This window comes from Chelonia mydas, chromosome 4 (assembly GCF_015237465.2).
Source record: "Chelonia mydas isolate rCheMyd1 chromosome 4, rCheMyd1.pri.v2, whole genome shotgun sequence".
In the NCBI taxonomy this organism is placed as follows: domain Eukaryota; kingdom Metazoa; phylum Chordata; order Testudines; family Cheloniidae; genus Chelonia; species Chelonia mydas.
Genome location: NC_057852.1, coordinates 96860793 through 96883595, shown reverse-complemented (window position 1 = coordinate 96883595; position 22803 = coordinate 96860793). Strand labels below are relative to the sequence as shown.

The following is a 22803-nucleotide window of genomic DNA, read 5'->3' as shown; positions in this document are numbered from 1 at the left end:
AGGCGCTCTCCCACGGCCCTGGGCTGCTGCGGCGAGAGAGGGCTGGGAAGAGTCCTCTCTCCCCACCACAGCACTGGGGAGCCTGCACCCCAACCCCCCTCATCCCCGGCCCCACCCCAGAGCCCACACCCCCAGCTGCAGCCCTCCCCTCCACACCCCAACTCTCTGCCCCAGCCCTGAGCCCCCTCCCACATCCCAAACCCCTCATCCCAGGTCCCACCCCAGAGCTCGTACCCCCAGCCAGAGGGGGGGGTAAAAAATTCATTCTGCACATGGATGTAAAAAATTAGAGGGAACACTGCAGGCTATGGTCTTTGCATACTTCATGTTCTATTGCATCCACTCTTGCTGATGGATGGGCTAGTAGAAGAGAGGAATATTCAAGGAGCATGGCTGCCACTTCTCACAGAAATCCATAGGAATACCAGTGCTATTTATCACCCCTGAATTACTACTGGCTGCACAGCTATATTTGCTATTGTACAGCCATTGGCTGGCCGCCACCTCCCATACATGCAGATCCTCTGTATGTCAGCCCAGAACTCCTCTGTGTCATGGCAGCTTTACAGCTTGTTTTTGCCCTTTGAGAATCAGGCCTTTTAAATTTTTGGGAGATGGATCCCTGGAGTGAGGGCTGAAGTGCATGTGCTGAAGTCATACCTTAGCACCATTATTATTACTGACTGCTAATGATGTTCTTTGCACTGTACTAGACACAAATCTGTATTCACTGTGTGTATGATTTCTACAGATTCAGGTTTGCAGACTTTCCAATTTACTTGCATTTGAATTATACCCCATTTTCACATCTTTGATTTCCAGAGCAAGTGAAAATCCTATAAAAGCAATACAAAAGTGAATCAGTCTGTTGATTGACTGGCACCTCTGGAATTTAATTGGGACACAAATAAATGTACTCATTTAGCCCAGTTAGCAAACATTCGCAGGGCCTTTTTACTGTAACTAATTTTTTTCCTTTTATATCAACCATTCCTTTCTTATCTGGTTTCACTCACTACAGAATCGATGGCCATTTGATGATTAGCATTCCTTTTCCAGCCTCGCCTTCTTTTCTGTCAGGGTGACCCCACACTTTCTGTGTTAAGACCTGTATACTCACTGTGGAGTCCTGATTCTGGGCGTACCCTGCTGTGCTCAAAAATTCAGTAAATTCAGCACCCCAGTGTTTTAATGTGATCAGCTGCCTCAGGAACCTCATTCAGCTCTTCTACAATCCCACAAAATCTGTGACAAGATTATTACTTTCTTTAGTTGTGTTTTTTAATATACAAAGTGAGATATTACCTTAGTTAAAGAGCACATAATGGAGGCTAGCAAAAGATGCCAATATTATCTCTGGAGGTGCTGGGGTGGGGGGGGACTACATCTGAGGAATGTTACCCACTTATCCAGTAAAACTGGGTTAGCATTCACCTTCCCTGCTATGCAAGTTCTGCAGCCTAGGGTTAAAGAGTCCTAGAATTAAGCTCTAGAAACTGGATGTGAGAGGCACCTCTGATGTCTGTAATAGGTTTGCCTTGGAGTTGTTAAATACTTACTCCATGTGATTGGACTAATTCAAAGTTTTTAATCAAACAAATCCCTGTTTGTGAAAGTACAAAAACTAAGAGGATTAGATGTTTCCATGTTAGTTAAACTAGATATAACTAGGAAATAATGTTGTTGCTATTAATTTTAAAATTTGTTACCCTTAGCAGGTTTCAGTGAAGTTGGTGGATGATGGCATTAATCTGGCAAATAAAAAAAAATCCTGATATTGAACCCAGAAGAAGACAGTAAATCAACTGATATATTTCTTAGGAAAAAATGCCTTCCTCAGATAAACCTTTGATAATCTTTTAAAAGTTTAACACTTCCATCTAAGAAGTGAATAACTCATTTTGCATACTGAGATCTTTGTTTTGAATATTTCAGCAACCTTGATTAAAGTTGTTTGATCTTTAATATCAAACCTATTATTATTTATGTATTACCATAGCATCTAGGAGCACTAATCAAAATGGTAGGACAGTGTCATTCCAACCCTTTCTTAGCATCCTCACTTTCCAGTAACATTTGAAGCAAAGAATATTTAACCATCACAAAGCTCAGCAGGCATTTCAGTACGTGATCCCATATAATACCTGAAATATCAGGCGATTATGGTTTACATAATATTCGTCTATTGTTAACAGATGGAAAAATACCATAAAGCCTCATTAATATTATGTTTACCAGCTATGAAGTCTGTGATTTTTAACAACATTGTGTTTTGACTTCCAGTTAGATCCCTGCTGTAAAAAAAACAGTTTATTTTAGGGGTGTGTGGGACTCAGAACCAAACTAACCTTTTGGTTCCATTGCGAGTGGATTGCTTCAAGCTAAATGGAATGTAATTCCACCAACCTATTGTACCCACTTAGCATTCCCACCCTGGCAAAAAACTATAACAAAAATAGAACTTCGTGGTCTCCCAACACACCAGTGTCTTATTCCCACTCATAAATTCATGAGCCAATTCCCAAGTGAGGCAGTCCAGCTCAGCAGGCATCCTGCAACACTCAGCATTGTCCTCTGCTGTCACTTATTACTCAGCCTTGCTCCTTCAGGGCTCCAGATGATTTGTGGAGCAGAGATCCCAAAACTCCCAAGGTTTCTCTCTTGTTCTGTCCAAGCCCCAGTTTAGAAAGATTTACTTCTGCTGTCTAGGTAATAATAGGGTGACCAGGTGTCCTGATTTTATAGGGACAGTCCCGATTTTTGGGTCTTTTTCTTATATGGGCTCCTATTACCCCCCCACCACCACACCCCCGTCCCGATTTTTCACACTTGCTGTCTGGTCACCCTATGTAATAATTCCTGAAATGATGTGTCACACTCTTATCTGAATCAGGGTGTATTAAGCATGCATATCTGACACTGGCGCCCTTGAAGGAGGAATAGTGAAGTGCATTTCTAGTGCTAGTAAGGAATAAACAGAGACAACAGAGAACAAAAATAGATAACTAAACCCTTCTCCCGCCACCCAAAATAAAATTTTAGTGGACAAGGCTCACTGACCCTATCCATCACCTGTGGAAATTTAGAGGAGAATGATCAGATATATGGGAATATTATAACAAATTTCTATTCTACTTCATTCAGCAATACTGCTCCCCATGGAAACAGGATTATATTTAAGCCCTAGAATCATGGTGTGAGTTCCATAGCTAGCGTTTTTGGGTGGTCTGGGCATGTTATATATGTGCTAGTGTTCTACTGCTTTAGGGAGGATGAGAACATTTGGAATTGCTGAGTATTTTTTAAAATCTGGCCACTTTTTTTGGTGCCTAAAATGGGAAGTGTTGGATATGGACTTCATTTAAAAATCTGTCCATAAACATTTTGCTGCTTCTAATATTTTGCAGTTTTAGGAGTCTGCCAATTCTGCCTATATACGATATAGCTGGCTCTGAAATAAATTATCGTCCCATGGAAACTCAAGTCACCAGTAAAAAGTATGTTCAGAAAAACTGATTCTTTTGAAGAATTTATGCAGGTACACTTTTATTATGACATTTCATTTGCCAGAGTTACCCAGGGAAACTTTGTTGAAAGAGTGTGTTGTACTATATTCAGTGATATTGCTCTGGATTTAAATAGGATCATCAGGGAGGTGAAGCAGAAGAAGGGAAGCTGAGAGATACTGATTTTTATGTAGTGTTAGGAAAAACACATATTTCTCTGATACATTTCATCACATCAGTGTGGGCTGGTGCTGGCTCTAGGTATGAAATATAAATTCAGTATTCAAGGATCTTGCTAATATGATATAAGCATTAACCCACACAGTTTTTGGTCCGTTGACAAAAGGATGATTCAAGTAATCTGTAGATTTCTAGCTTGTTGCATAATAGAAGAGAGAGATTTATGATGATACAAATGCATTGAATAGTAGCAGCCACATTTGCACCTCCCCCCACATTTTAGGGTTTTATATGTTTGTTTTTAATCAGAATACCACATACACATGCAACTTTGGTAAGATTGATAACTACTGTGTGCCCAGAAAATCAATATGCATTTTGCCTTGAATATCTCAAAGTTAAGTAATAGCTAGGCCCCTATGTTAAAAAAAAAAAAAAAAAAAGGGGCGGGGGGGCGGCAGGCAGGTTGCAAATACCATCAATTGCTATGGGATTTCAGTAGTGGTGTGTGTGGAAGGGTGAGTGGGTATGGGGAGGGAGGAGGCTGGGGCGAGCAGGGAAGAATTGGACTCAGAGTGGAAGAAGGATGACATTCTAGAAAATTGCTGTCCAGCTTTTAGCAGGTTATGGTAGAATCCAATGTGGAAAAAGAGCCAGGTCCTGTTGAAGTCCATGAGAATACTGCCCTGGATTTGAATGGGAGCAGGATCTTGTCCGATAACAAAAGGGCCGTTCAGATGCTATGTGTCCTTATGGGTATGCTGATAGTATGCAATACGGTAAAAAAGTGAAAACCTGTCTAGCACATAACTCTGGTGCACTCAAGGACATACTACTATTTGTTTTGCAGGCTTACCTCTCTACCAGGGGTTAGCAATGTGCCATTGATATCTTCCATTATAAAGTCCTATAAAATGCCTTATTTTCAGCATTTCAAAACCTGATCTAACTTTCAGAGGGGAACAGTTTGTTTGGATTCACTTTTAATAAAAAGGAATGAGTTCCATTTTTCTGCTCCATTCTTTCTCCTGCCTCGAGCTCCTTCGCATTTAAGTTTCCTTTACCCACAAGCATAACAAACTTTCAGCACCGAATAGAAAAGAACATGAATTTACACAATGAATTTTTTTTTAGCCAGGGAGGGAGCTACTTTAAGTCGTCAACCTTGGCTTTCTGGAAATTCTTTGGTGTATTACTGCATAGCAGAGTGGTGTGACAAGGATAAAGAGATTAGAAGTAGTTTCATTTAACTCCTTCTGTTAAAAAAACTACAAAGGGCACTAATTTATAGCTCTGAATATTCCCACAATTCTTCATAAAAAAATTAATATAAGTACAGGAAAGTTATAGGCACTAAGAAATAAACTAACAACAACAAAAGTTGTTAGAATACGAAAAATAAAAAAAATTCCAAAAAGAGAGAAATAATATAAAGGTACTGAGATCACCTAACTGTAAAAATATAAGATGACTTGCAGAATACATGTACACTGGGGTTTAGCCCTGATTTCAGCCATCAGAGGCCAGGAATCAGTATAGTGTGTAAGTTTCAAACCAGTGTAGATTGTGGTTTTCATTGTCTACATTAGAGAGTTGTGCTCATGCAACTATGGTGATTGTTGCAATCTGCTGGTTGAAATCAGGGCTAACCCCTCTATTTAGACAAAGTCTCAGATACCAAGGGAGCTATCCCATGTTCTTTGTGAGCTTCCATTCATAAGTGAATGGGAATTTGGGTATGCCTAGAATGCAGGATCAAGCCTCAAAACTTGGAAAAATTATGATAATTTGTTATAAAGGCCCTCTGATACTATGGTTCACAAAAATCACTCTGTCTTTCTACCAAGGTCACTAACTCAGTGCTTTACCATGAGAAGAATTTACTAATTGTTCCCCAACTAGAGCTAGGTAAACTGTTCCGAGTGAATAATTTACATGGCCACTTTGCCCATTTTTCTGTTTGTGGATTATCCACACAGTAGTTTTTAGGATGGTGTTCACTATTCAGAATTATTCAATGAACACTTTAGGGGTGTATGTGGCATTTCATCTTATTTGTGAAGTAATTGCTTGGATTCTATCTTCAGCTGTTTAGTATGAATAATGTTTGAATGGTTACCTAGGTGACTTGTTTCTGATTCTTGGTTTCAAGTTAGTTGAGGCAGGGACTCATTTCATTGTGCACACAGTGCTTAGAACAATGGGGATCTTTGATTGGTGTGCTATGCTACTACAACAAAACACAAATAACAATGGAGCTATGCCCATTTATATAGCTGAGGATTTTGTCCAGTATGTTTAGCATACTATGGGCTTGAACCTGCACCATTTAAATCATTGAGAGTTTTGCCACTGACTTCAACAGGAACAGACTTTTTTCAGGAACAAACATCCATTCTGAAATTTTGTACCTCATCAGTGGGTCTGATTATAAACAAAATGCCAGTTGCGATATCCATTCGGCAAAGCAGAGAGAGAGTATTAAACAACACACACACATCTGAGCCTGCAATCACATAATCTCTAACAGCTAATGATGGAGGTCCAATTCCTGCTCAGTATTCTTAACTTGTCTGTAAAAGAATATTTAAAAAGCCTTTTCCTTCACTATTCAGAATTAAACAAGTTTAGACTCACATTTCCCCCCTTCTGTTAAGTTGGCTTGTTCATGCCAAGCATATATGCAAATCCTTCACTGTAGGAGCAATTTGAACATGGCTGATTCTGATTTAATCACTTCGCCGCCAAAGCACTCAATACTGTAAGGCTGGTTATGTTTAAAAAAAATTAAGGTCCAAAGCAATCTGTACCATATTTATACCATGTTAGAGAATAAATGAGTAGAGATCATATTTCCAAAATCCCATTCATTACCTTCTAATATGAAAACACAGGTTCATTTCAGGTAAACTGTGTGGTATGTCAACTTAATTTATGAATAATTGTCTAATGGGGGGGAAGAAAAAACCCTCAGTGGAACAAAGGTGGATTTCTACACTACTATTTCTACAGTGGATTTCTACACTACTATTTCCTACGTTTAAAAAAGCAGTCATGTTTGTGTGTGTGTGTGTGTGCAATATACAATATGAGCGGTAATGTGAAAGTCTGATCTTGAAAGATGCTGTGTCCTTGCTGAGACTCTTCAATTCCTATCGACTTTATTGGGATTTACAACATCTCTGCAGGTGCTCAGCACCTCTCTAGATTAGGGTTCAAATTTCCAGTCCTACCATGGTCCATGTGCACGGACCCCTGTGCCCATGCAGAACCCATAGTCTAAAATTATCATTTAATACAGGGCAAAATTTCTAAAAGCACCTAAAGGAGTTTGGCATCCAACTCCCACTGACTTGCAATGGGAGCTGGCTGCCCAACTCCCTCAGGTGCTTTTCAAAATCCCACATATAGTGTTTAAGGCCCTAATCCTGAGCAGGGCAACTACGTCTGGAATCTCAGCCTTGGTGTCACTTATGGTGAAGATCAGGCCCTTTGTGTGACCCTGGGATTTCCAAAAGAGTGCTTTAGTGTAAGTAGTCAAGGGTTAGCACAAATCCTGGCTAAAATAACGTTTTTATTTTCCTCAAACAAAAGAGGATAAAGCATCAGCCTTCAAATTACTGACATCTCCCTAGCCCACACTCAGTTAATGTAAATATATCCCTAACATTATAACTTAACCATACTGACAACAGAGTGTTGTCGGGGTGCAGATGGCATTTACCTATGTCTCCAGAGTGCTTAGCACAGTGGGGACCCAATCCTGATCTGAATCCCTCCACTGGAAAAAATAATTTTATATAACATCTTTCTCTCTCACAGAGAGAGAGAGCGCGCATTATTAAGATTGCAAAGTCAAGCACTTAGAAGTTAGGAAATGTCACAATTAAGGTTGCCTGCGTAACCTTAATTCAGCCCCCTTAGGTGTATGTACTATGATACACTCTGTAACTGCATGATCACATACTATTTTTTCCACAGGACCCTTGCCTCATTCAGTGCATAGGGTGGACAGTGCTCACTTAAGGAGAAGCTATGCAATATTGTGTTTTCTCACTGTTCAGTGTGTGACCCTAGGCCTTATTTAATGTTGAAACCGTGCTCTGAAGATAGAATTATCATCTTCCTCAGGGATTTTTTTCTATGGTGCTCATCAGTAAAGTGTCGAGTGCTTTACAAATATTAATTAATTTATTTTCACATGACTTCTCTGAGATGAGCGGGGTGGTGTTAACCCTTTTTACAGTTGAGGAAGCGAGGCACATAGAGATTAAGGTCTAAACTGTCCACTCATTTTGGGTGCCCTATTTGAGGTGTCGAGGACCTGGTTTTTCTGAGTACTCAGCATTATGCAGCACTATGTATGTTCAAAGCACAGCTACTAGTGACTTCAGTTGCAGCTGAGAATGCTCAGGTCTTTGGCAAATCAGATTTAGGGTATCAAGTTGGGCATCCAGAAACTGAGGAACACAGCAACCACCTGTGAAAAGTTTGGTTTAAGTGACTTAACTAGCATCACACACAAACTGTGTGGCAGAGGCAGGGATAAAACCCACTTCTCATGGGCAGAATTCAACTGCCTTAACCATGAGGCCATCCCTTCTCTTTTTCGGAGTCCCCTGTCTCACTCACTACAGGGGTCCTTCACTTGCTCCTGCACTACACAACCCCAGTTAATCCCAAGAGCAAGTCCAGCCTATGCACTGAATGAGGCAGGGCTCCCGTGGGAAAAGTAGTATGTAATCATGTAATTGAAGACTGTATCACAATGCCGACGCACATGGGGGTTAAATTAAGGGAACCTTAATTCTGACATTTCCTAACTTTTGAGCGTTTGACTTTATATACAAAAAAACTACAGTAAGGTTATAATTTCCTAGATTTTTAAAAAAGCAAACTGAAACAAATAGAAATTCCCTCATGTGGCATAACATTGACACTCATAAGGGTCTGAAACATTAGATCCACCACACAGATCTCTGCCACTTGAGCTAAGTAACTGATAGCACTAGTTATAGGTTGTCATCTGCTATGTGAACCAGCTCTAGAGGAGGATGGTATGCTTTCCCAGAGGGTTTAACAGATATTTGTTGAGAGCAGAGGAATGGTGAGACTCAGGAACCCTGGGTTCCATTCCAGGCTCTGAAGGAGTTTTTTCTTCTAAGGGACACAGACTCTTCTGCCCATTCCCCACAAGGGTGACCCTATCTGCCCTGTTTCCGCCAGCCTGTTCCAGTCCTGTCATTTCCGCACCCTTGGTTCTTTTTCCTAGTCCCATTCTCCCTGCCTACCCAATCCCAGTCTCCATTCACCCCTTCATTGCCACTGATTCCCAGTCCCAGTCACCACCCCCCACACCCCTGCCAAGTTCTTCAACCCACATCAGTGTCCTCCTCCTTGCTCCTGGTCCCGTTCACTTTGCCCAGCTAGTCTTAGTTCTCCACTGTACCTCAGCTCCTCATCAGAACTGTCTCCCCAGTCCCAGTCTGTTTCCCAGCCCGTCCTAGTTCCCCTGCTCCTCATCTGATCTCAGTCTTCCTCCCCACCCTCCCCCAACCTTCTGGTTTCTGGCTCCCACTCCCAGTCTCCTTTTCCAACCAATCGTAGTCCTCTCCCCTGCACTCTCCAGGTGCTAGCCAGTCTCCTTGTCCGGTCAGCCAGTCTTCTCCCAACCCAGTCCCTATGTTCCTTTCTCTCCTCTATCACCCTCAAGTCCCAATTTTTGCCTTCCCCTCCCCAAAGGTTCCTTGTCCCAATCTAGTCTCCCTGCATGTCCAACTTTTCTCTCCTCTGCATTTTAATCAGGCAACTCCTACCTCTACACTGTTCTCCTTGCTCTCAGTTAAGATGCCTGGACCCTAACCCTAGATCTGCAACACAGTTGGGGAAGGTCTTGCTCAGACTTGGGCTGGAGCATGCTCCTCGTGGCTAGAATCTTCAGGGACTTGAGCTGTTACGGTCAAAGAAGTCTCTACTGAGCCTGTGTGACTTTTAAAGGCTTATTACTGGGCCAGATGTGGACAGATTTTGGTGGAGATGGCAAAAGTCACAAAAGCACCCCCCATATCCCCCTCCCTATTTCAAATCCCTGCTCTAAAGCATGGGAGCACTGGAGCTTTTCAAAGGAAAAAAATAAAACATTTTTTAACGTGAGCAAAAGAATGTATTCTTCTTTAGCCTCGTTTTCAGAAGTGGCTGAAACATTTTGTCTGAAGTTAAAAATTCAGGCTGAGGCAGACACTCAGGATGGAAAATTTCATCCCAAGCAGTTAAAAAGTTTGGCAATGTTCTAAGCAACTGAGAACAGGGTTTTATAATAGGAAGTGTCAGGCAACCTTAATAATAGGTGAAGCTATCAGCTCCATTTATAATATCATCTAGATTTTCTCCCTCTGTTTTAAATATACACCTGATTTTGCATTTGGCGTGACTATATTGCTCACAGCTATAATTATTTTGCACACAAGTTATTTTAGAAGTGGATTGTGGATTTTCATGCATTTATTGCATTTTTTATATCCAGCTGTCTTTAGAGACAGATGCCTTAGGCTATGTCTACCCTTAAAATGCTACAGTGGCATAACTGCAGCTGCTCCGCTGTAGTGCTTCAGTGTAGACCAGAGGTGGGCAAACTACGGCCTGCAGGCCACATCTGGTCTGTGGGACCATCCTGCCTGGCCCTTGAGCTCCGAGCCAGGGAGGCTAGCCCTGGCCCCTCCCGTGCTGTCTCCCCTCCCCCATAGCCACGCCACCGCACGGGCAGCGTTCTGGGTGGCGCGGCTGCACGCTCCTGCCGGGCAGCACAGCAGCGTGTCTAGCTCTGGCCGGGCAGCATGGCTGCCAGACATGTTGCTCTGAGCAGCATGGTAAGGGGGCCAGGTCCAGGGGGTAGTCAGGGAACATGGAGCAGGGGGCAGAGGTTCTGGGGGGCAGTGGTCAGGGGACTGGGAACAGGAGGGGTTGGAAAGGCGTGGGAGTCCCGGGACGGGGCGGTCAGGGGACAAGGAACAGGGGGGTTGGATGGGTCGGGGGTTCTGAGGGGGGTAGTCAGGGGGTGGGAAGTGGGAGGAGTCGGATAGGGGGCAGGGCCAGGCTGTTTGGGGAGGCACAGCCTTCCCTACCCATACACTTTTGCAACCCCAACGTGGCCCTCAAGCCAAAAAGTCTGCCCACCTCTGGTGTAGACACTTACTATGGCAATGGTAGTTGTTCTCCTGTCATTGTAGTAAATCCACCTCCCCGAGAGGCAGTAGCTAGGTCTATGGAAGAATTCTTCCATCAACCTAGAGCTCTCTACATTGGGGGTTAGATCAGCTGAACTACATCACTCAGTGATGTGGATGTAGCTGGGTTGATCTAAGTTTTTAGTGTAGACCAACCCTCAGTTATAGGGGCAAACTATACAGCTCTCAGAAAAAAGCTGGAAGTGATATATTTCAAAACGACTTTTCTAAAAGTCATGATGACACAATTTTGAAGTCCCATGATTTGTCAGGTCTAGAAACAAGTAAAGTAACATGGGGATTCCCAGATCCTCTCCAAAGGTAGGCATCAGGTTTTACAAAAACAACAAGGAGTCGTTGTGGCACCTTAGAGACTAACAAATGTATTTGGGCATAAGCTTTCGTGGGCTAAAACCCACTTCATCAGATGCATGGAGTGAAAAATACAGTAAGCAGTACATATATTACAGAACGTGAAAAGATGGGAGTTGCCTTACCAAGTGGGGGGTCAGTGCTAACGAGGCTTGATAGAGATCCTGCAGATGTTTGTCTCTGTCTGAGAGACTGGAGCAAACACGGTTGTATCTTAAAGCTTGGCTGTAGACAATGGATCGTGTGATGTGGTCTGGATGAAAGCTGGAGGCATGTAGGTAAGTATAGTGGTCAGTAGGTTTCCGGTATAGGGTGGTGTTTATGTGACCATCATTTATTTGCACTGTAGTGTCCAGGAAGTGGATCTCTTGGGTGGAGCATTTGCTCCAATCCCTCAGACAGAGACAAACACCGACAGGATCTCTATCAAGCCTCGTTAGCACTGAGCCCCCACTTGGTAAGGCAACTCCCATCTTTTCATGTGCTGTAATATATAGATTCATAGATATTTAGGTCAGAAGGGACCATTATGATCATCTAGTCTGACCTCCTGCACAACGCAGGCCACAGAATTTCACCCACCACTCCTGCAAAAAACCTCACACCTATATCTGTGCTAATGAAGTCCTCAAATCGTAGTTTAAAGACTTCAAGGAGCAGAGAATCCTCCAGCAAGTGACCCATGCCCCATGCTACAGAGGAAGGCGAAAAATCTCCAGGGCCTCTTCCAATCTGCCCTAGAGGAAAATTCCTTCCCGACACCAAATATGGCAATCAGCTAAACGCTGAGCATATGCTTACTGTATTTTTAACTCCTTGCATTTGATGAAGTGGGTTTTAGCCCACCAAAGCTTATGCCCAAATACATTTTGTTAGTCTCTAAGGTGCCACAAGACTCCTCGTTGTTTTTGCTGATACAGACTAACACGGCTACCACTCTGAAACCTGTCACCATGCAAGGTTTTTCAAAGTTACCAAATCAGAATTCTCCACTCTCCCCCCAGGTGGTAGTGTTTAACACCCACTTTAGGCAGGTGTAACTGTAGAGGAGATTCAAGACCATTGCCTCCTGGAGGACAACCCAACCCATTCTCAACTGTTTATACCATTTACCCTCGTTTGTAATGACATAACATGCATTTGGCAATAGCAACAAGTGCTTGTATGGAAAAGTAATATTGGAAAATTATTTAATGTCTTTTAGTTCTCTTTTAATGGAACTGAGAAGATTGGAACAAGGAGGAGACTGGGTGGCAAATGTTCAGGTGACCACTAGTCATCCAAACACCACACTTTGAGAACCACTAGTATAAAACACGCATTTGTCACTTCACAGTGCAGGAGACGTTGGACCTTTTATCTGTCACTGGTCTAGGACTTAACATTGCCCATCCTAAATCTCAGAGCAGTGTAATTTGGGGGAAAAGGAGGGATCCCATGTTTTGGGGAAAGAAGGAAACCATCTTTAAATATTAACATTTTAAAATTAACATTTTTAAAGTTGTCTGAAAGTTGCTCTGAGATTTGGACTGTTAGAAGTAGTCTTGGCAGAGAGAGATGAGGGGGCATATAGTGCTGAAGAGCCACAGAAAGGTACAAGATAAATGCAGTTTATCACATGGGTATCGCCACCACCTGTGGTATAAATGTTTATGTGGAGCTTTTTATCTATCTTAGATGCTTATATGGCCCTCATTACCATAATTTCTGAGCACCTCACAATCTTTAATGTATTTATCATCACAACATGCTTGTGAAGTATGGAAGTTCTATGATCCCCACTTTACAAATGGGGAACTGAGGCACAGAGGCAATAAGGGTATGTCTACACTTCAAGTAGACACCCACGTCTGGGCCATGCCACCTGACTCAGGCTCATGGGGCTCGGGCTGCAGGACTGTTTAATTGCAGTGTAGACATTCTGGCTCAGGCTGCAGCCCAAGCTCTGGGACCCAGCCCAAGCTCGAAAGTCTACATTGCAATTAAACAGCCCCTTAGCCCAAGCCCCTTAGCCTGAGAAAGTTGCAGATCTTTAAATTCCAGTGTAGACATACCCAAGTGATTTGTCTAAGATCACAGGGGAAGTCTGTTGTGGAGCAGGGACTTGAGCCCAGGTTTCCCAGGTTTAAAGCTTGTGCTCCAACTACTGGACCATCCATTCCTCTCTTCTCTTTTATTCAGTTACTGATTTAAAACCTATTGTGTATATATAACATACAGAAAAGTTAGAGTGTGACTTCAGAGGGAATCCTTTCAGCTGGGGTTGGAGTTGGGAAAAACTTCAAAAATACCAAGATTGAAAATACAACAATTGTGTGCTGGCAGTTACCTTCTAGACAATTGTTAATTCTATATAAATTGTTAATAAATTCTAAATAAATGTTAATAAATTAATGTTCTTTGTGTATTGTTAGTACATAACACAGGACAGGTTTAAAAATGAAGTGCTGGTAGAATTAGCTTCCAGATTTTTGCAAAAGATCATACTTTGATCTGGAAATAGGGAAGCGTAACATCATCATAAGTAGTTTGTCTCATTACACATGCAACTACAACATGGCAAATGGATAAGACATGGGAGGGAAATATGCACTAAAAGCGGAGAGATGGTTTAGAGTATTTGGAAGGAACAAAAAAATGGTTCCTGTTTTCAGATTCTTTATGTGTGCATATTGCATATGGAGGCCTGAAGCCCAGGCCCACAGGACTGGAGAAAGGCCAAAAATCAGAGCCTTTTATCAGACTTCCCCCTTCCATCCAAATCTTGGCATTTTGGATAAAATAGAACCCAGATCTGAACCACCTCTAATCAAAATAAAAATTAAAATGGCTCTTTAGCCCATCTCATTTATTAAAGCCCAGCCCATTATTACTTGTGTTGAGGTAATGCCTGGGACCCCCAGTCATAGACCAAGACCCCAGTGTACTAAGAACTGTCCAAACACAGAATAAAAAGATGGTTCCCGTCCAAGGAGCTTACAAACTAAGTATAAGAAAAGAGGCAATAGGTGGATACATACAGAAAGATGGGGGAGCAAACAAAGGGACAAGAGCGGCCAGCAATCATACTGTACTCTACACAGTGCAGATTCACCTCTAATAAAGATCTTAAATCCCAGGGTTTTGGCTGAGTTTTGCTTTGAATCTGGAACTCAAAGTGATACAGGACATGAACAACAAAATACGTCTAATCCTCTCTGAATTAGAAATTCAGTGTTTTACACAGTGCTAATAAGTAATCACAAGATTGTTGGTCTACTCTGCAGTCTTTAACTAAACATACTCGTCCATGCATGTATAAAGGTTTACTGCAGGTCTAGATGGAAATGGCTTTTTCAAGAAAATGCTAGTTGGGGGGAAATCTTGTGGTCATTAAAGATGCCTTGGCATTTTTCACAAGAGTGGATGTATTAACCCTGGCATCTGGGCCTAGTCGGAGCTTGGGTAACTGGAGTCTGCCTACAGTTTCATTTGCCCTCTTAAAAAAAAAAAAGTAATTGATGGTGTAAAATGGGTGATATTTTCCACTCCAGAGGTAGCTGTATTCTATTATCCCTATGTAGCTCAGTACATTTCTATGAAGTGCTTTGTGATTGTCCCTGATAATTTGATATTTATACAGTGACTTATCCAAGCTGGCTGTTACTGTTTACACACAGACAAACCTAAACCTGCCTTGGATGAAGCAAGTCATTCTGCTTCCTACTTAGTGCTTATACTCCTCCTCATTTACACAGGTTTTGCACCAGTACAGTAGACTGACTTCAGTGGAGTTACTACTAATTTACACCAGTGTAAACGAGAGAGTGATCAGGCCCACATTGTTTGCATCAGGTGGGAAAGAGCTAAACTTGATCCTTAACTTGTTTAGCTCTATGGTCTGTACATGGAGTTCTTCTCATTCATTCTGTAAGATGCATTACAATTGGGATGGTGCTTCAACAAAGTAAATCCTGTTGAGGGACTAGATGACTCCAGGGCTTGGTAAATAGGATACAGAGCTTTCTGCCTCTGGGTTGTTAGTTAAATCCAGCCCAGTTTGCTAGTGATAGGGTTGCCAGGTGTCCAGTTTTCAGCTGGAACGCCTGGGTGAAAAGGGACCCTGGCGGCTCTGGTAGGCACTGCTAGCTGGGCCGTTAAAGTCCAGTCCGCAGCGCAGCCCTGCCTCCACACGGCTCCTAGAAGTGGCCACCAGGACTCTGTGATCCCTAGGTCAGGAAGGCTCTGATCGCTGCCTGTGCCCCAAGTGCTGGCTAAGCAGCTCCCAATGGTCAGGAACCGCAACCAGTGGGAGCTTCGGGGGCGGTGCCTGCAGGCACAAGGGCACTGTGCAGACCCTCGCTGGCTGCCCTTGCACCTAGGGGCCGAAGGGACCTGGCAGCCGCGGTAAGGGCTACCGGGACCCCTGCCCCAGCCCGGAGTCCTCTCCTGCACCCCAAACCCCTCATCCCCAGCTCCACCCCAGAGTCCACACCCCCAGCCAGAGCCCTCACTGCCCCACATCCCAATCCCCTGCCCCAGCCCAGAGCCCTCTCCCGTACCCTGAACCCCTCATTTCTGTCCCCACCCAGAGCCCACACCCCCAGCCCAGAACCCCCCGCACTCCAACCTCCTTCCCCTCTCAGAGCCCTCTCCTGTACCTCAAACTCCTCATCCACAGCCTCACCCCAGAGCCCGCACCTCCAGCAAGAGCCCTCAGCCTCTCCTGCACCCTAACCCCATGCCCCAGCCCGGTGAAAGTGAGTGAGGGTGGGGGAGAGCGAGTGACAGAGGGAGGGGGGATGGAGCGAACAGGGGCAAAGTCTCAGAGAAGGGGCAGGGTGGAGTGGGACCTTGGGGAAGGGGCTGGGCAGGGGGCAGGGCTGGGGGCGTTCAGTTTTGTGCGATTAGAAAGTTGGCACCTTAGTGATTGAAAATTATTACTACTATCTGAATGGCTCTAATATTCTATTTGAAATAGGTCTGATGCATTTGTAGTTTGTTTCGCTCCTTCATTCTCCAAAATATCCCACCTTTGCCTGTACCCCCAGTCAAATCTTCTGCAACTTAACTAGGTTAAAAAAAAAAAATTTACAGTCTTAATGTTAACTTGTGAAAAGTATATCCGAAAAAAATGTCCTCTCTGCTGAGAGAGTTCTTCTATGATTTTCAGCAGACAAAATGTAAAAAGAAAACAAACAAAAAAGCCCCCAAACATGAGGCTGTCTGTTGACTTTGCAGTTAATAAGAAGTTGTTGTGCTCTATTGAGTTTACTGTGTCACCAAAACCCTTGAAAGTCTTAACTATACAAAGCCTACATTGTCTTGACAAGGATACTGAGAAGATGTGCCTGATCTTGGCAGGAGCTAGGTGTACCCAGAACCATGTTATTAAAAAAAAACAACAACAAAAAAGAAATATTCTTTTCGGCCTCTTACTGGGAAAGATAACGAGCAGTGTCCTTACTAGTGTGTAGAACGCACTGGTCAGTTTTAGAAACATGAAAATTGAAAAATGATAGATGGGAACACAGTTCCAAGTGACCCGAGTATAATTTAGGTCGCGGGGTGTTCAGATTAGGTCTTTTGCTTTATACTCATCTCCAATATTGAGATGTAAATGTCCTTAAAGAGAGAAAGACAATCTTCATGCATAACTATCGGTATACAAAATTAACTACTAAAGGCCTGGCAGATGTATTTCCTCACTAAGGGCCAAATCCTTCTCCTCGGTCCCATAGAAATCAATAGAAATACTCCCACTGTGTTCAGTAGGAACAGGATTTGGCCCTTACGTCTTTACTATTGTTTGTCAGTAGTAACACAGATACTTTTAGTATACTTCTTAGTAATTTGGATCATTCTTAATTTGATAACTCAGTCATGCATACTCAGAGAAAACAGTTTGAATTTTAGAAAAGTGGGAGATGAAATTATACATTCAGAGGAGCGTAATATAACAATTGCCAGAGTCCAGGAAAATACATACTTAACTCATTATTCTAAACCAATATGAGCACGCGTATGTTTGTTCAGAATAGCCTTAATAGTGTTCAACTCTAAATAGTGTGCCATCTAAATTTTGTTATTAGATATTTACATGGACAACCAGCTCAAACTAGATCCGAGCACCTGCTTTTAGTTAACAGAGAAAGTACAGCAGACATTTAAAAAATCCTAATGAACGCAGTCATATGAATTTCCCTGATATCAGACACTTATACAGCTTTCACAGACAGGCTTCTATCATATGACAGTGATGACTACATCAGTATAATACAACTTCTGTACAATGTGTAGAATAGCAAATTATAACACCAAACATTAGAGATATGGATGGCTATTGGCCACAGACTTAAACCCTGATCCTGCAGTAATCTCCATGCGGGTGGACTTCTGCACCTATGAAAAAAGTCTTACAGTAATCAACAGGGCTCCATGTGTGGACCTCCTGGCAGGTTCAGGCCCTTAGATAAAATTTCTCTTGAAACAATATTCCTGTAAACATTTGCCATCTTAGCTGCTTAAAATAAGTACTCTTATCCAAAAGTGTTTAGCTTTTTTTTTTTTAAATACTTTGCTGATGTACAACACATTCCTTTAATTTTTTTAATCAAACATTGATTTTTCAGACTAGACTGGAACATTAAAGTATAGATATTATTAGGAGTCATATTTACATCCCAAAGCTAGCCTACCTTGTTGTGTGTGTCTGAAATCTCAAGATATATGAGGAAGAGAGAGGGCTCAATTCCCATCTCAGACAGATTGTAAATCAGGAATAGCTACATTGAAGTCAATGAAGTTACTTCATTGGGGTAAAACATGAATGAAAGAAGAACTTGGCCCAGTGACGGAATATAAGAGCGGGAGAGAAACTGAGAATACAAGCAAAATGTTTTCCCCTAATTTATTTTTCAGACTCTAATGTTATTTTGACTGTATAGTTTGATTTTTAGCCTTGTTAGTAATTTAAACAGGAATCTCTGTTAGATAAACTCCAAATAGCAGTATATTTCTGGTGTTATCTTATTTTCCTTTCTCAAGAGTGCATATTGTCTTCAGTTTTCCAATTTTATACCAGACTCTGCTTATTACCACAAGTGATCTTTCACCTTTATGATCTGGCACCTGCAGTACTTGGAGATGTTTAGTATATAATGTTGCATATCTCTCAGGCAATAGTTGTTGCAACAGCCTGATTATGTTTTTTTTTCTTTTCTCCCCCTTACCATCATGTGAACTCAGCATTAGACTTGTTAAGAAATATTGCAAGATTGTCCAAAATTATTATTACATAAATCTGGAAGGCTCATAAAGACACCACTATTACATTCAAACTAGCCCCTGGGGCCAAGTTCTGCACTGTGACCTCAGCTGGGTGGCATAGGTAGAACTTAAGGCAGATTTCAAACTTTAATATTTTGTTTTGCTATATCCAACTTTTAAAATTCTGTGACTTTAGCTCCAATCTTTATTTTAAAGCCCCAATGGGAAATGAACTGTATAGTTTTAATTTATAAAACAAACTGTTTCTTTTTACATGCATAGAGAGAGAGACATGCCCCAACAATCCTCGTCTAACCACACAAAAATCTAACTAAAAGCATATAAAGGTGAGATCTACCATAATATATTTTATTTTTAAATATCCATTAGAAAAGTCTTGTTCTCTTCATTTTAATGTCTCTAATCAGAGATCCCAACTAGTCATCCATTAGAATTATATCACCACTATATGTTCTGCACAGACTATAATTTTAACTAAAAAAAACACAAACATATTTACTTCAACACTATTTAACACATCAGATAAGAAGATACTGGTGTGTTATAATTTGTTTGATATGAAGATGTACATAATCTTTTAAACTTAACTTCTGAAATAGTGTATGTACCAGAAATCACTTTTCAGTCTTCTCTTAGTTGATATTTCTCGTTTCCTCTCTAATCTTACAAGTTTTTAAAGAAAGAATCCAGTCCATTGCTCAATCACTTGAAAGGATTTATCAAAACTTAGTTCAGCTTGTGGTTTTGTTTCTGTTTTTTACAGAAATTATTTAAAACACTTTTTCAAAAATAACTTACGTCCCACCATGTTCTTAAAACAATCACAAGAGCATAAACCCTGCAGTAAGGACACAGGGACAGCACAGTGATCACAAAAATTTACCTACCTGTATTGTGTTTCTGAAGACAGTCTCTACACTTAAGCACCATTCACAGAGAAGAAAGAGTTTCTGGGCAGCAATGCATCTTCTTACTTTTTCTAATGTTCTGCTAAATGAGGAGTGTTGAGCAACTCCCTCCAATGCTGTTTAACCCCCTCCTTTCACTCCCTGCCTGTTTAGACCTTCTGAACACTGAAATGCATACAGAGAAACTTGTAATTAGTAATACCAGCTAAGCTAAAACCCTTGATTCTCACTAACCTAAGCTGCACATTCCAAAGTACTAAACAGGAGTGCTAATCAGAAAGCACTCTTTTAGACTAAATTCCTGACTAGACATAAAGCATGAAAGTTAAGCTAAGATATTGCCCTACCAGAGCCCAGTTTCTGCCTACTGGCTTGGTAAAGCCTGCGATATCTCAGGACTCAGGAGCACACACTGTGACTGTGAGAGGAAAATGTTAAGTGTCTCATCTCTCTGTTCTTTTTTTCTTCCCCCTCTCTTGTTCTCGCTGCTCACAGTAGCAAGGTTGTCTCTTGTATACTCCCTGCCCTTAAACTCACCAAACCAGATTTTTACTCCCAACACCAGCAACTTCCCGTAAATCTGAACTGAAATTTTATCCTGTTCACTGAGCGTTTGCTGGCTCAAGGCCAGCGCAGCATTCCTGTTGTTTTAGGAGTGCAGATACCTTTGCTTTTTAAAAAAAATAAAATCGGGGGTAGCAGGGGGGAAAGATAACCTGAAGAGATGTAAAGGCTGGCATGAGAGAGACACTTGGAAACAGTTTAAGTATTGTTTGACACCCCATGCTTGTATTTTTTTTTTTAAAGGTGGAGTTCCAATGTGAATATCAGAGAGGGAGACTATATCCTCCACACTAAAATGGAACCACCTATTTGCTGAGCCACCTGCTTTATCTCTGCACAAAGTGTTTAAGGAACAAGATGTTAAATCATGGGTTTCTTTCCCCCTGCTATTAAACAATGTAGGCTTTCAATATATAGATGTAGATTTAAAGGAAAACAAATCAATAGTACTCACCTGAGGCATAGCATGGCTTGAATTAGCACAGAAAGGTATTGCACTAGGAGAAACCCACAAACTTTTCTGATCTAGTTTCATCAATACAGGGGTTGTGCTTGTCAAAGAAGTGACGCATTTCAACCCCTTCTGACCTGAAGTTACATCTAGTTTCTAGAAAAGGAACAAAAGAGAAACTAGTTTTAGAAACAACAGCCAAGCCCTCCTTTAACCTCTCTGTGATCTCTCTGACAATTGTTTTTTAACCTCAAAAGAAACAGCATGCCAGAGAGTAAACTTTCCCTTCCCACCCCCTTTACCTTACCTGCCTATGCAAGGGTTAAGTAGCCTGATGTATTTAAACAAAGCACAAAACCTGTTTATAGTAAATGCAATCAGCCAACAGAAATCTAATTCAGTACTTGTGACTAAACAAACTGGAACAGGAAGCACACATGAGAATTTATAAAAAGTACTAATTCCTGCTTGCATTGTCATGCAACTGAAAAATGTTTCTACTTCTCTTTAGAGTCTTTTGTTCAATGGCAATTCACTTTTTTGTGTGAAAAGTTTAATACTCTGATGTTTAATCATTTGCATGCAAACACTTAGAACAATATTTGCTTTTTGTACAGAATATTATGGAACCTTTTCATTATTTTTCTTGCTTTGGGGAAGGCATGTTTCTGTAGCTAGGTTTTATTTTCAAATTATTTTTTGTAACTTATGAGAGTTGTACATGGTACCTTTAATACTTGCACACAATAAGAACTCAAACAGGAGAATAATGAAGAGTCATAAAAATTAAAATGTTTAAGGTACATAGTATTGAGGGTTAAAGCTACTGTTGACAATATTCTGCAACCATATTTGTAAATGCTTATAAAATGCTGCCAGCTTTATCACCTGGGAAGATACTAAACCTACAATGTTTTGCAGCATCCTGTCCCTTGAGACTAAGTTTCTCTGTTAAATTTTTATGTAAGCAAAAGTTACATTTTTCAGAGTAACAGCCGTGTTAGTCTGTATTCTCAAAAAGAAAAGGAGTACTTGTGGCACCTTAGAGACTAACCAATTTATTTGAGCATAAGCTTTCGTGAGCTACAGCTCACTTCATCGGATGCATACTGTGGAAAGTGTAGAAGATCTTTTTATACACACAAAGCATGAAAAAATACCTCCTCCCACCCACTCTCCTGCTGGTAATAGCTTATCTAAAGTGATCACTCCCCTTACAATGTGTATGGTAATCAAGGTGGGCCATTTCCAGCACAAATCCAGGGTTTAACAAGAACGTCTGAGGGGGGGGGGGGGTGTTAGGAAAAAACAAGGGGAAATAGGTTACCTTGCATAATGACTCTTACTGAGTTTTGCTTGAATAAGAACTTCAGGATTGGGCCCATATTACTATAATAAAACCGTACAGCCACATACTGAGGCTATGCCTACACTAGCACTTAGGTTGGCAAAACTTTTGTCACTCTGGGGTGTGGAGAAAAACACCCCATAGCGACATAAGTTTTGCGGGCATAAGCGCCCGTGTGCACAGCACTGTCGGTAGGAGAATCTCTCCTGCAGCCACAGCTACCACCGCTCGTTGAGCTGTTTTTATTATGTCAACGGGAGAGTTCTCTCCCGTCGGCATAACACAGCTACATGAGCACTTTTACAGCAGCGCAGCTATACTGGTACAGCTGTGCCACTGTAAGCTTGTAGGTGTAGACATGGCCTAAAATTTGAAGTCTTGGTATGAGTGCCTAATGAATGAATCTCATGCTCTTGCTCAGTGCATAGTTTCAATGTTCCTAATTTTTATAAAAAGAAAAGGAGTACAAGTGGCACCTTAGAGACTAACCAATTTATTTGAGCATAAGCTTTCGAGAGCTACAGCTCACTTCTCTTTTTGCAAATACAGACTAACACGACTGCTACTCTGAAACCTAATTTTTATGTAATCAAAACCATCCCCCGCCCCAACCAATCAAATACACTATTCCTCAAAGAAGTCTATAGTTATGCCAAATGTTAGGCTGAAACTTCAGCTGTTTCTTACTGTAGCTCTGCTCAAATAGACTCATGTTAGAATTTTTGTTAAGTGAGAAGTGTATTTTTTCCACTGCACCATAACTCAAAAATGGATAAAGGGATTAGCTCAAATTTTCCTAAAATGCATCTTGAGGAAGAAAGCAAATATAGGAAATTTTGACCTCAAAGGTGGTGAATGTTTTTGAAAGTCACAAGTATTATTGAGCAAATAATGGGAGAAAATAATTGTCCACAAGCATTTATTTTAATTAAAATGTGAATGTTACTGAACTGTATTTATAACCATTTCACATGAACATTTT

General features: G+C 41.5%; 1 protein-coding gene and 1 long non-coding RNA gene across 6 annotated transcripts in view; one reads left to right on the top strand and one right to left on the bottom strand.

Moving 5' to 3' along the window:
- The window catches only part of RBM47 (RNA binding motif protein 47), a 111134-nt gene extending 90302 nt beyond the window's left edge, over nt 1-20832 (bottom strand). The window contains exons 1-2 of one of the 5 annotated variants that reach the window (XM_037897893.2): nt 20781-20832; nt 20477-20629 (exon numbers count right to left, since the gene is read on the bottom strand). In XM_037897893.2, coding sequence (XP_037753821.1) covers nt 20477-20490 — 14 coding nt within the window. In that variant the 5' untranslated portion in view covers nt 20491-20629; nt 20781-20832. Of the gene's footprint in view, nt 1-19437; nt 19790-20476; nt 20630-20780 lie in introns of those variants that run through there. The other 4 variants (XM_043544490.1, XM_037897899.2, XM_037897894.2 and 1 more) reach the window with 4 other exon arrangements.
- LOC122465359 lies at nt 3402-11614 on the top strand. Its single transcript, XR_006290136.1, has 3 exons — nt 3402-3415; nt 9701-9702; nt 11432-11614. It is a non-coding gene; the product is annotated as an uncharacterized LOC122465359 (long non-coding RNA).
- Nucleotides 20833-22803: the final 1971 nt, after the last annotated feature.